Source organism: Tamandua tetradactyla, chromosome 3 (assembly GCF_023851605.1).
Source record: "Tamandua tetradactyla isolate mTamTet1 chromosome 3, mTamTet1.pri, whole genome shotgun sequence".
NCBI classification, from domain to species: Eukaryota; Metazoa; Chordata; class Mammalia; order Pilosa; family Myrmecophagidae; genus Tamandua; species Tamandua tetradactyla.
In genome coordinates, this window is record NC_135329.1 from 17,613,279 (window position 1) to 17,628,423 (window position 15,145).

The following is a 15,145-nucleotide window of genomic DNA, read 5'->3' on the forward strand; positions in this document are numbered from 1 at the left end:
GAATAAGAAAAAGCCCCTTTAATCCTGTATAGCTTAATGTAGCGCCTGGATACATCCTAGACTATTAAGCAGATAATCAAAAAGTATTGGCAAAGTCCCCTGAGGTATGGGAGAAAAAATACGGAACTATTAAACTTCACCATCAGGGAATTCCCTGATACTGTGTCAAACTTTAGGGACACCCAAAATCCTGTCCTTGAACTTGAGGCTTACTCTCGTGAAGCTTATGTAGGTAGAAGAGAAGCTTAGCCTACCTAGAGGTATGCCTAAGAGTTCTGGAGGATTAGTTCTGGAGGATTACTTCCGGAGAACCTCTTTTGTTGCTCAGATGTGGCCTCACTCTCTCTAAACTCAACTCTACAAGTGAAATTATTGCCCTCCCCCCTCAGTGGGACATGGTATCCAGGGGTGAAAGTCTCCCTGGAAGCATGGGAGATGACTCCCAGAGATGAATCTGGCCCTGGCATTGTGGGATCAACGATTATATCCTGACCAAAAGGGGGAAAAGAAGTGTAACTATTAAAGTATCAGTGGCAGAGAGAGTTCAAATAGAGCTGAGAGGCCACTCTGGAGGTTGCTCTTATGCAAGCTTCAGTTAGACATTGCCACCTATCACAATTTGCCAAACCCCAACAAGGATCATTCAAGCCGATCCTAAAAAACACTTAGGGCAATATATAAGATTCCACAAGGGTTCCATGCACTAGGGTAGCCTTCCAGAAACCTACAACCTCCAGATAGATCCCTGGACCAGATAAGTCATGAACTTAGAGGGCCCAGCCTCTCCAGAACATCAGATAGCTCCATCTTGCTACCCCATATTAGTGACAGACCCTTTCAATATGAAAAGTTAGACTGGCCATAGCCCAAATACCCCTAAAGAGAGGGATGGAAAGATTAAAGGGGATGGTGGAGTTATACAGACAAGACAGGATTTAACAAATGATTATGATTGCTGAATCATTAAACTGATATTTCTTTTAGCTGCCAGTATCTTAGAACAATGAGAAGTAAAAACCTACAATTATGGAATTGTAATCCATGCCAAATTCTAAAATATGTTCTACAACTAACTGTGGTGCTGTGCTTTGAAATGTATTGCTTTTTTGTATATATGTTATTTTTCACATAAAAGGGAAAAAAAGTAGATTGTCATTAAAAAAATAGCTATTCCTTCTAGCCTCCTGTATTCTGGAGCAGTTAGAAGGAAAATTCTGAAAGGATCATATGGTAGCCCACAACAAATTCTAGGATCTGTCCTCTAACTACTTGTTGAAGAGTGCTTTGAAAACTATTGCTTTTTTATTTCTTTGCTTTGTATATATATTATACAATAAAAAAAGTAAAAAAAAACTGCCTCTGCTCTCCCCCCATCTCCCTACCTCCCAACAAAAAAGAGTGTTAGAGAGAGAGGATTAAGGATGAACTAACCATAACTGAATCCAAAAGAGATGTGAGATATAAGTGGAGATGATACCAAAGTTTGTTTTAACAAACAAACGAACTTGAGGCTTACTCTCCCCGCAAGGAATCAGAAGATTCCTCTCCCAACAAGGAATCAGAAGAGCAGGCTGGGAGAGGGTGATAAATGCTATCTAGGTCATCATTAATTTGAAGTGACTGAGATAGTACACTATAAAGTAGGCTGTACAAGTCTGAGGTCAGAAAAGACATTTGGAATTAAGAGATGAATTTAGTTACCAATACAGAGGAGGTAGGTCTAGAGGTAACTAAGGTAGTTTGAAGCAGTAAGAAACAGAAGAAGTAGGCAATATCAAGATGTAAGATACAGGCAAAGATTAAAAAGAAAAAAAAAGTAAAGTAAACTGAAGAGGAATTACCAGAAATATTGTGGGTGGGGGGGCAGGTAGAAACTAGTAAAGAATTATCCCAGAGGTCAAAGGAGGAGAGAAGGGTCAAATAATGCTAAATGCTATTACTAAGACATCAGGTAAAATAACTGAAACTATCCACAAAAACAATTTCTAATGGTGCACTAAGACCAAACTTCAGGTTGCTGCAGGTTTAGAATGAATCAAGACACTTTGATTCAAGAAGTTTAGAAGTGAAGAGGTGATGGGGCTATCAATAGGAAGACATGGAATAGTTTTTTGGTTTTTTTCCCTCTAATTTGGTGGGAGAATCTTCAGCATGCTAAAGGGTAAGAAATCAAAGAAAGATATCAGAGGGAAGAAGATTAGGAATATTATTAATGGAGTAAGATACCTGAGGCAGGAGAAAATAAGATCCTGCACATTAATGAGAGATTAGCCTTGGACAAGACATGTCTTTCATCATCCTCTGAGAAGGTAGCAAAGTGAGTAAAAATAAGACAGACAGATTTAGACTGGGATGGAAGAGTTAAGGTAAATGAGCTCATACAGCCAGACAGATTCCATTGTCTCTATGAAGTATGATATTGGAGTTTCTGCTAAAATAAAAAAGGCATCGGTGTTGAAGGAAACATTGAATTAAGCTGCAGAAAGAATGGACTAAATACATGGAGACATTTACCCAAGCAGAGGACAGAGCTGAGATTAGATGCCACAAAAATGTAAACTGAACCCCACCACATGGCCATGCAACTTTCTCTGAAATGATAAACAGTCCACTATAGGAGCACGGAGGGAAAATGGCTGGTTTAATTTCAAACTGAGGTGATGAACTATAAGGCCAAATGATTAGAAGGAGAAAGACATTGGGGCGGGGGGTATGTGCAGGGCAGCATCCATCAGAATCACCTAGGGAATGTTTTGTTAACTATATACATATGAGACCTTGATAAGACCAAAGCAGGTGCAATGCGATTAAGGTGAGAGAAAGGTACAAGATTAGAATAGTTATGGTCAGGAAGAAAGATAAAATGAATTTAGATTTCCGGAAGTATACTATCCTGGATCCAAACTGTGGTCAATAGAGTGAGTGAACAATACTATTTCTCCCATTTGTCTTCATTTCAATTACTAAGTAAAAAGAAACTGCTTCACACACTAATTCAAAGAGTTAGTAATGGGAAAACCGTGTAGGGGGGTGTATATGGGAAGTCTGTATTTCCTGCATGATTTTTCTGTAAACCTACAATTTCTCAGAAGAGGGAGGGAGAGAAAGAGGGGGAAGGTCGGGGACAGAAAGCGGGGGAAGAGAGAGGGGGAGAGAGAAAGAAAAGAAAAGAAAAGCAAGCAAGCAAGAATGGAGGGAGGAAGGCAGGGAGGGAGGGAGGCAGAGAGGGAGGGAGGGAGGGAGGGAGGGAGGGAAGGAAGGAAGGAAGGAAAGGAAGGAAAGGAAGGAAAGGAAGGAAAGGAAGGAAAGGAGAACCTGCCTCTGCTGTCCCTCACTACCTTAACCCCCTCAGCAAGATGTTGGTTCAAACTTTAAAGCAGTGATTCTTAATTCTGGCTGCACATTCAATTCAGACACTTTAAAACACTAAGAACAAAAAATTGAAATGTAGGACCCACTACTAGAGTCTAATTTAATTGGCTTGGTGTTTATATTTTAAGGCTCCTCAGATGATTCTAAAGATTTAAAGTCAAGAACTACTGCTTTAGAAAGGACAGGGCTTCAGATTAACATAATAAAATTAAAGAAAGACTGGTATGAAAAGAAAGGAAATAAATCAAGAAAATGATGAAAGAAGATCTAAACACTAAATCAGACAAAGATCCCCTTTAGAGAAAAATTTGGGAAACCACCAACCCTCAACACAAAAAATAGTAATATTTCTAAGACTTGTATCATGAATTCTGGAAAACTCAGAATTAAATACTTCTCTGTAGCCAGTGACTTAGAAAAAAGGAAAATCTGTATTCTACTAAGCAGAAAGAATTGAAAGCCAACACTTAACCAATAGTAGCTCTCTAAGCCAACTACAGTCCACAATTTCCTGACAGAAAAAGCAACCTATAGTACAAGTGTAACACCAACAAATTTAGACTCCACCTCTTCTACACAAAAAGTAATGCACAAAGGAATCAGCTGTCTTCTTTCATACACACAAAGATTTTTATAGCTGCCAGATTTTCTTTCTATGTCAGTTATTTTCCCCTTTACAAGTTTTACCAATGAGTATAAAATCATCCAGTTATTTCACAAATAACTGTCCCCAATCTTAATCTTTGTTACTATTCTATTGCAATTGCTAAATTTTATGACAAAGCAAAAGTAATATACAGATAACTGTTAGTCATAAAGACCACTCCCTATAAGGTTTGTTTACTGGTAATAATATAAATCTCTTAAGCTCCTCCTAGAAACAAGATACAATGTATATACAACATTGAGTGCTAGACTACACACTTATTGAGTACCTGTGCAGGTTTGAAATTGTTGCATACCCCAGAAAAGCCATGTCCTTTAATCCTCATTCAATATTGCTGGGTGGGAGCTTTTTACTGTTTCCATGGAGATGTGACCCACCCAATTGTGAGTGGTAGCTTTTGATTAGATGGTTTCTATGGAGATGTGTCTCCATCCATTCAAGGTGGGGTTGCTTACTGGAGACCTTCAAGAGGGAACCATTTTGGAAAAAGCTCAGTGTCCACAAAGCCCACGCAGCAAGAGACCTTTGAGATGCAAAAGGAAAACGCCCCTGGGGAAGCCTTCTGATATAAGAGAAAGCTAGCAGATGTCACCATGTGCCCTCCAAGCTGAGAAAGAAACCCAGAACTTCATTGGCCCATTCTTTGGAACTAAGTTAATGTCCAAATTAAGGCATCCAGGGAAAGATGGATGCCTTAATTTGGACCTTTTCATGGCCTTAGAACTCTAAATATGCAACTTAATAAATTCCCTTTTTAAAAGCCATTCCTTGTATTCTTGCAGCTTACAAACTAAAAGATAACCTTTGATAAGAATTGTATTCTTGCAGCTTACAAACTAAAAGATAACCTTTGATAAGAATAACTTCAGTAATCAACAGAAAAGCTTATGCCTTTCTATCTTTTTCTCAAAGTTCTAACCAATAGCCAAGTCACTCAGAGGCTATGTGTGTTGTACGCCTACTGAAAGTCAGATCTGACTGTAAGCTGACATTACTCACAATACTCAGGGAGTAATTTTTTTCTACCAGCAGTAAGGTAACTCAACATATTCTTCTAAGTTTTCGCTAAAATCAAAAGAAAAGTTTCTTAATTCCTCTCTAATAAGAGTATATAGCTATTTTCAAACACCTTTAAAAACAAGCAGATCTACATATTTGTGGTTAACAAAACCACAAAAATTCTCTAGATCAGAGTTTATACTATGGTTCCTATTAAGGAAGAGAGTTCCAATAACTATTATATATTTATTGCTCTCTAATCTATAAGCACAGATTATGCTTGGTATCATGGCATAATGAAAAAAACACAGAACTGAGAAGAACTTCATCACTTCTCCCAAATGTCAATCATCTGCTGTGTGGCACTGAACAAGACACTTACTCTTTGGCCCTCAGTCTCCCTATTTATGAAATAAGATTAGAATCACTGAGATTCAAGATTGCTATTAGCTCAAAATCCCAATAAATGCTGAAGATTCAATTCTTCTGTTCTAAGAGTTTCTATACTTTGTAAGCATAACATAACTCAACTGCAAAATAGACCTCAATTAACATTACAGCCAGACTTTTTTATCTTGGCAGGTCACTTTTTCTTTTTTTAATTGCTGGACATTTAAAAACTATTTTGACCCAGAAAGGCATTCTGCAAATTTAAATGCTACATTACTGTAATCTCTATGCTTAATTTCAACCCTTAACAAAATAGTAACTTACTATGAAGTGTTTCATCACCTGTTCCCTAATGAAGTTAAAAGTAATTCTTGGGACTTGAATTTACAGAGTTATGCACAGTGCTGATGAAAGCCATCTGTTGAGAACTATGTCTTTCCTGTCAAAGGAAAAAAATAGAGGGAACAGCCTTCATTTTCCTGGGAACCAGCTGCAGACGAATGAATCCTAATCCTGTTCCAGCTGGGACAAGCAGAAGGGTAAAGTCTACTGGTCTAATTCATCTGCTGCAGATCCTTTGTGAACTAACCCCACCCCTAAGTGGCCAAATGGTAAACAACTTTATCAGAATGGGGTTCTTAATAATTCCTATACTTTACATGAATTTGTCTCTTTTAAAAAACGTAAATCATTGCATGAAAGCAATTGTTACTGTAATTTTAAAAAGCTAACTCAAGTTCACTAGATTTTTTTTTTCTTAATTCTGCTTTAACCAAGCAAATTTGGCACCTGGATTCAGTTCTCCCACAGAATGAAGAACCAAGTCAGTTTAGAAGGTATTCTAAATGTAAAAAAAAAAAAAAAATCTAAAAGACATCAGAGACTTAAAACCTTAAGAGGCCTCGAATGATATTTTCCCCCCAGGCTCATAAAGCCATTTCTGTTATCTGTTAGCTTTTACAGTGTTAAAGATAAGTACAAGTAAAAAAGTACAGGCCCCAATATCTAGGATGAACTAAATAAAAGGCAGGAAGAAGACATTTAATATATTTTGCATTTCTTTACATCCATTTTCCATTTGTTTTTTTTATGAAAAGGAAACTGAAGAACTTGTATTATTAAACATTATTAAATATTATATAAATAGTATGTTATACCTATAGAACTTGCCCTTAGAATTATTTTGAGAATTCAATATGAAACCGCATGTTAATGTTCTTCATACAATACCCAGCATATCATTAGCCTTTAACAAATGTTAGCTATTAATAGGTTTCTATAAGCAACTGCTTACATTCCCTTAGCCTACTGATAGAAGGCAAAGGAAAACAGGAGGTCAAGATGGTTAGATCTTCTAGAGTCTCCATTCCCAAAATAACACACAGCATTTGATGTCTTTGTTAATTTCTTTCCATTATTTCATCAATTAGCTAGAGTGTAGACCAAGAAAGAGTAAAGTACTAGTAACTAAGTACAAGAAAAATGTCTTAGGTTGTGTCTATCAGTTGGGTAGTGAAATTTTGATTGGCAATGACTAAACCAGAGGTTTAGATGGAGTAGAATAATACCTCAAGTTTTCAGGTATATCACAGATTGAATATAACCAAAAACAAAAACAAAATACTGAGCTCAAAGGCTAACTAAAAGATGTCAAAAATCCTGAAGAAGTGACTATATTCAAATAAATTTGTATTATATTTCTGCCTCCAGTTATTTTTAAATTTCTGGGGTTTATTTATAAGAGCAAGTCTGTCCAACCTGACCAAACGGGGAAAAAGAAGTGTAACTAATAAAGTATCAGTGGCAGAGAGAATTCAAATAGAGTCGAGAGGCTACTCTGGAGGTTGCTCTTAACACAAGCTTCAGTTAGACCTTGCTACCTATCACAACCTGCCAACCCCCACCCAGGACATTTCCAGCCATTCCTAAAGAACACCTTGGGCAATATATAAGACTCAGAAGGGTTCCAGGCACTAGACTAACTTTCCAGAAACCTAGCCCAGCTTTTTCCTGAACATCAGTTAGTTTCATCTCCCTACCCCATATTAGTGACAGACCCTTCCAATATGAAAAATTTAGAGAGGCCATAGCCCAAACACCCCTAAAGAGACAGGTGGAAAGATCAAAGGGGATGGTGGAGTTATAGATCAGGGTTTATACTATGGGTTTATAGATCTAGAGAAGATATGATTTAACAAATGAATATGAATGCTGAATCATTAAATTGATATCTCTTTTAGTGCCCAGTATTCTAGAGCAGCTAGAAGTAAAAACCTAAAATTGTGGAATTGTAACCCATATCAAACTCTGAGACATGTTCTACAACTAATTATTGTGCTGTGCTTTGAAATTTATAGCTTTTTTGTATATATGTTATTTTTCACAAAAAAAAAAAAGGAAAAAAGTCGATTGTGGTGATAAAAAAATATTTAAGCCTCCTAGTCTCCTATATTCTGGAACAACGAGAAGGAAAAATCTGAGAGGATCACATGGTAGTTCATGACAAGCTCTAGGATCTGTCCTGTAACTATTTGTTGAAGAGTACTTTAAAAACTATTGCTTTTATATTTCTTTGCTTTGTATATATGTTATACCATACAATAAAAAGTTTAAAAACAAAAAAAGAACAAGTCTTCTGAGACAATGTCAATCCCTAAAGACATTTACAATTAATCTCCTTCAATGACTTGTTAGTAACACATTTTTATTTCTAGCCAGTGTCTCCTCAAGACCCAGGGTATCTGAAGCCACCATCAAATGGCATAAACAAAGATGTAAGAAATGCAAGCAAGCTGTGAACTTGGTAACATTACAAAATCTACAACATCTGTCACTACATCCTTGCCACTATATTGTAACAAATAAAGTCAGTTACATATAGTTAGAATAATTTCTACCAGAATAATCCTTCTATACTAGAAGATCGTTAGCATTGACATCATACTCCATCCTCTCCTCTACAAAGAAAGAATTAAAATTTGCAATTAAAAAGAAGTTCCCCCAATAATTATACTGTAAGTACACTTACTTGCATGCTATCACCTAAGGAATCTCAAAAATTAAAATTAGAATTAACAGCTTTTTCCATTCATTTACCACTAATTCATTTCTTCTTAACTTTTTTAATAGCGTATTTTGCTTTAAGAAGGTAGGTTTTTTAAAGTGACCAGTTACTCTGTCAAGTTGTCAATGCATTCCCAAATTCTAATAAAATGGACAGCTACCATTCATTGCCTTTTTTTATAAAGTAGCATAGCAATAGGCTTTTTGAAACTGAAATTACCAAGCTTTACACTTAAAAATAATTTTCTTACCTCACCATTAAGACATAAAATGCAAAATAAAACTTCATTTTTGGTAAATGAAGATAAATTGTAAATTTAGGGGGAGATTATTCCCTCTGGATCCACAACATTTTTTTTAATCATAGTCCCCAGTTATTATTCTTAATGCTAAGTAACTTGAAAACCATATTCCATTCTTAACAATATTACTCCATCAAAAATCTAAGTTCTGGTCAAAGCCCCCATTTACTCTATGAATTTAAAACAAAATAATCTGGACTCTAAAGATTTTATTATATTGAGGTATAACATTAAAAAGGTTATAGATTTATCATGTGATCTTTCTGCTCCAGGTTGGGTAATAACCTGAACAAAAGCATTAATTGGCAATACTTTCTCTTTCCTTTCCAAAAATGTTTCAGCAAATTATAATTCTGTTCCAAAATACTACTCCACAGAATAACAATACTTTAATGATTTGACTGATTACCACAGAAGAGTATATTTTTCTGGACTTACATAATATGGGGCATAAACTATATATTCAAGTAAATAATTTGTGATATTTACTATACCTTTAAAGTGGCTAAAGTATACAAAGTGAACCCAAAAGTTTGAAATCAAGGTGAAAATTATTCTTGAAAGGGGAGTGGATCTTCCGAGACTCAGCGTATAAAGATAATTTTAAAATAGATCATCACTATCTCAAATAATAATCAGCTTTACCCAAAAAACAATTATTTCAGTCACAATACCTAAGTGTTGTGAAAACATAAAAATGAATGCAAAAAATTATAATTATAAAAATTATATCTCATGAGCTAAAAAAAGGATTTTCAGTTAAAAGAAGTGTATTTCAAAACTCTATGCTATCTGTTTAAATGCCCCACAGGACTTAAATCCTAAATGCACTGTTCATGTGTAGGCATTCATATGTTTACTGAATGAATAATGAATAAACAAAGTAAATGAACAAATTATCTTACAATACTATCTCTAAAATTTGAAAAAGAAGGAAACTTCCAAGGAGAAAGTTGCTATTTAAGACAGTTACACTCTATCCTTCACTCACCCATATCCCACCTTTCAAGGGAAAACACTCTATTACAGCCATGCAAGCAATCTTCAAACTGCAAATCAGAAAACTTAAGTGACAAGTGAAATGAAAATTAATATGCTCAGAAATTATCTTTAAGAAAAAAAAAGTCATGTTGACTAAGCTTTATATTTTTTATATACCTCAGGTGTACAAAACTAGATGGTTCATAATCTTTGCTTCCTGATACATTCTTATCACTACTCCAAAGTCAGTTTTGGAATTCACTGTATGATAAAAAGAGAGAAAAAGAGACACAAGCAATTAAAGAGAAAAAAATCCTTTTACAATTAGGAACTATGAAGCTAATACAGAAGGATGTTCACAATTCTGTACTTGAGTACAGTGATAAGCATTATACATAACAAGTCTCAAAAGACAGTAGACAGTCTCCTCCTTTGGAGAATGCCCGCCCGCACTCACTCTCTTCAAACATACGGATTCAATTTTTCAGCTGTACACACTGACTAGTCCTTGGGGGAAAAAAAGACAGTAGAAGATAGGAGTTACAATGACCCTGGAGCTAGATAACCCAAATCCCAGCTCTGCTACCAAAAAGCTGTAAGATTTGGGCAAGTTACTGAATCAACTTCAGTGCCTCAGTTTCTTCATCTGTAAAATAACAGTAAGTACTTTATAGAGTTGTAAGGATTAAATGAGTTAATATGTATAGCATTAAAGTAATGTACACAGTAAACACATGTTCAAGTTAAATAAATGAAATCACAAGCTACCACACCCTAAAAGCTTGCTGAGAACATTCCCTTATAACATGCATAAAACTTTTAAATCACAGTATCACATGGATTCTCTTCACCACTTATTAAAAGCAAAAATACATTAAAGTTCAACTGTTTCACAAAAATTCAAGAAAATACTTTTGCCCAGCTGACCCTCCCTGAAAAGAACAAAAACTACTCAACGGCTGAAATCTAACATACAGCTCTACAGTTCCTTGCAAATGTTAATATCACACACACACACAAAAGTTAGAATTGACATAAAGTTAAGAGGAACTTGCTGCTCAAGTCACTCCATACTGTCCATGAATTTACATTCTCACCTCACAGCTGACCATGCCAATAGATACAATAACATTTCAGGCAAGATAAATGCCATTTCAGTTCCAGACAGAGTGCCTGGAACCCAGTAGGTATTCAATAACTATTTGCTTAATAAATTTATGCCTAGAACTATTTCCGACCTACATTTTTTTTCTCCATCTTGCCAAACACATGCTAGATAAAAATTTTTTGAGAATAGCTAGGCTTATAACAAAGCAATCAATTCTATATAGGAACTGATTGGGTAGATTGAATAAAAAGGAAAGTAATTAAAATACAGTAAAAGGAGCAAATATACAACCTGTTTAGGAGGGGGGATAAGTTACAGGAGAATTCTCTGTATTCTGATTAAGAATGTGAGTTTTTCATATTCTTGAGAAAAATCACTCAAGAAATTCACCACTATAGAAAATAAGACTCTAATTTAAAACATAGACTAGATATCATTAATTATGATTTCAAGGTATTATGAAATTAATTTTCCAATAAGATCAGTACACATACACAGATATCACTTACTCAAAGAAACTCAATTTTCCCAAATGAATAATCAAATTTAGTTACCTCAGTTAACTTAAATAATAAATACCAATACGATGTATTAAACCTGTGGAACCAAATAAGTATTTATACAAAGTAAACCAGATCTCTACTAAATAAAACCTTTTTTAATGCAAAAGTGCTATGCAGTAGCCTCAGCACAGCTACAAATTAAAGATTATTGGATTAGAGGGTTCTCAGTGCTCCTCTCAAAAAATTCCAGGCTTCTAGGGTTCTGATTTGCCCTATATTGTACTACATTGACTACCTTTTACGTTGCTGCTTTTTTTTTTCTTTTAGGGGTTTTTTTTTTTTGTTATAGGCAGGCATTGGGAATCGAACCTAGGTCTCCAGCATGGCAGACAAGAATTGTGCCACTGAGCCACCAACGCACCGCCCTATATTGACTACCTTTCAAAAATATGCACAAGTGTCATTTTACTTATGGCTAACATTTTTTAAAAATTAAAACATCTAATTCTATTACAGAAGCCAACACCAGGTTGTTCTAATAAGAACTCATCCAAAAAGAGGTAAGGTACAGAACATCTAGCTATAATTTATTTCCTGTTCTCTCCATGCAGTTAATCTTTTATATTATTTGCTCACAGTAGTAGGAATCAAAGCACTATATTTTACTTCAACCGCATGTGATCAAGAAACAGTTCTTACAGATACGAGTTCTTACAGCACTAAATATTGTAGTTTCTTGCCCACCTTTAATTAATACCACAGTGTTAATAAATTCCCAAATGATACAGAACCATTTTAAGAATGGGAGTCTCTATCAGTTCATGACTAGGAGAATAATTTTAAGGATAATATCAGTAAGATAAAGTTTCCATTTCAAAGTTCACAGGGCAAACTGAACCCAAATATAAGTCTAAAAATTTCACTAAAGAAAAATACTGTTAATTTCTATTGCTATTTAAACAAAAGTCTACCAGTTTAATGGGCTGTTAGCAATCACAATAAATTTAGAACAAATCTTAAATATTCTTAAATATAGCCAGTGTTAACTTTATAATCTTCTCATTCTAAGAGTAGCATCTGTGAACTTAAGCAAAACACAAAGATTCTTTTACTAATGTGTAGCAAGGTGTAAAGGTACAAAGTGTTATCACTCTTCCCAGAACTACAATTCAGGGCACTTGAAATAAAGTTACAGCTAAAATACCAGGTCAATTAAAAAATTAACAAAATTCTTATCCCTGAAAATCTATTTATAGGCCAAGAATTTATTGTCAAGAAGACTTACATTTTTTTGTACAAAGTATCAGCATAAAATACAAAATAACAGCATAAAGTGTATAACAAAGTAAGGAATACAATCTATGCCCCACAACTCCCAACTCTTCAAAACTTTAATAATATAAGATACTATGAATTCCTGATTCACAAATATAACATTTAGGACTTGCTCATATGCAAAGCTGCATTACATGACAGAAAACTAGAACACAAGAGGCAGAAACAAGAATTATTAAGTTTGCTTGGCTACTCCTATTTATTGGTCATGAGAACCAGTCTTATTCTGTCTAGTGACTACTTGCCATAAAATGAAAAAAAAAAAAAAAAAAGAAAAAATACAAGTATAGAATTCTCTACTTGTTTCAAATTCATGTCTCCACCATTTGGCTGCTCATCAACTTCCAGCAGTAAGGTATTCTTAGGAACCTTTCCTTAAAAGTTTTAAAGCTGTATGTACCTTTTTAATTCTAATCTAAATACATTCTTTTCGGTAGGTTAATATTACACACTTTAAATCTTAGGCTTGAAATAGTCCAAAAATGTCATAAACGATTACCACTTATTAAGTTCTCACAGCTAGAACGCACTAAAAAAAAAGAGATGATCACACCACAAAGCCCCCAAACACATTCGTGACCAAAAATACATGCCCAGAAACATGAATTTATAGGATCCTATATCATTAGCTCATGAACACTGAGGCATATACCATTCTTACCTTATCCTTTTCATGTGGAAGGAGTGACACAGGAGGTAAACAGGAAAGAGACTCACAACTCTCTTTCCCATCCACATTGGCTGCTTTAGTGTTAAGCCTATACAGAGGTCCATCTTTAAGAAGTCTGCCGTGGCCAACGGCACGTTTGATAGCCAATCGTAACTGCTGGTGAAAGCCGGAGGCAGCACTGCCTCCAAATAACGCAGACACATCCTTCTGACCTTTCAAAAAACGTTCAATGCTTTTCAAAGTTGAGCCACCGGACTCTGCCAATCCCTCAACTGCCCGTTTGATCAGTTTATTCCAATCCACATTTTGCTTATTATCCAATTTTCCATGGTTTCGTGGTTTAGGAAGTGCTATTCGCCCAGGGTTATCAGGATCTTTATAGGAATTGAGTCCTTTATTTGAGACTTTTAAAATTGTTCCATCTTTAACACTCAACTCCAATTGTTCCAAAACAGTTTTACGATCCAAGCCATGGGATGAAGACACTGCATTGCATATCCTTTCCTCTGAAGGACGCTGTTTCTGCTTCTTCACTTTTTTGATGGCCTCCAAAATCCACTCCGTGTACAGCGGGTTAGCGAGTTTTACCATGGTGAAGGATTCTGTATATCCATAGAGTCGTTATCCCTTATCCTGATGCTGCGTAAATTTCACACCATGGAAAAAAAGATTCTCGGAGGCTGGGAACCAGTTAACCATAGCATACAAGTTTTCTGGCCTGACTCCTTTCTCCTTTCGCAAAACAGAATGCTTCCCTAGCTTTATTTCAGAAACCAAAACAACCTGTTATTTGATATGTCTTCACACTTCCAGTAAATTTCATAACAGCACCATACCAGGTTCTCTCCATAAAGTTGTAAGAACTCAGGAACACCTCAGTTCCAGCTTCACATTAGAAAAATGTGCATCTTATACCTGAAAAACAATTAAAATAAGGTCAGTTTTCTATCAAGACCTATTGTATACAAGCTATCACTGAAATATCCTACTCTTCTAAAACAGTAAAACAGCAAATGCTTACTGAGCACCTGTAGGAGTTTTAAAATGTTTCTATCAACATTCTAAAACAATCATGTATGTAAGCTATTGGAGTAAAAAGGAAAGGAAAGAAAATGAATAATTAGAATACAATGAAGAAACAAGATGAGATGTTCTTTGAAGGACCTTAGGCTCTGACTAACCAAAAAGGTGCTGGCTAGTCTCTAGGCAATCGCTGCTCACCAGTCTACGAATTTCAACTCCTCCTTGACATCTTTCCCCAAGAAGAAACTATTCAGCACTTGAATAGCAAATGGATTAGTAGAAAGAAACCTGCAAGGAAATAACAGAGAATCTTTCATCTTTCAAAACTCCAGATTTTCAGACTGGATAAAAACAGTCAGTAAGGTAGAAAAGCACATTGAAAAATATAACTATTTCATACATGAAAAGAAACAACAAATACAATTTACATAGACCAAGCTCATATTTTAAGTACAATATTACCTTAAATATTCCAAATGGAAACAAATTAACACTAAAAATAGCCAAGTGTGGAAAAATGCTTAAAGAATGCAAATTAATACAATTTCATCTAAATTTTAAGAACAGATGTTTAATGTTTTTTCTAACCCAAACTAAAATACTAACACCCATAAAATGGAAGGAGTGACAGTCAAATTGTTTCTAACCAATCTACAGATAGAGAAACTAGAAATGAGAAAGGCTGAGGGTCACTGAGGTCAAGTACACACACTACACATCAAATGTACAGTG

The 15,145-nt window shown here is 35.2% G+C and overlaps 1 protein-coding gene across 4 annotated transcripts in view; it reads right to left on the minus strand.

Annotated features, from left to right (window-relative positions):
- KAT6A (lysine acetyltransferase 6A) overlaps positions 1 to 15,145 on the minus strand; it is a 175,283-nt gene that overhangs the window by 158,288 nt on the left and 1,850 nt on the right. For 2 of the 4 annotated variants that reach the window (XM_077152587.1, XM_077152585.1), the window contains exon 2: positions 13,382 to 14,305. In XM_077152587.1, the coding sequence (XP_077008702.1) occupies positions 13,382 to 13,981 (600 nt within the window). In that variant the 5' untranslated portion in view covers positions 13,982 to 14,305. The other 2 variants (XM_077152586.1, XM_077152588.1) reach the window with 2 other exon arrangements.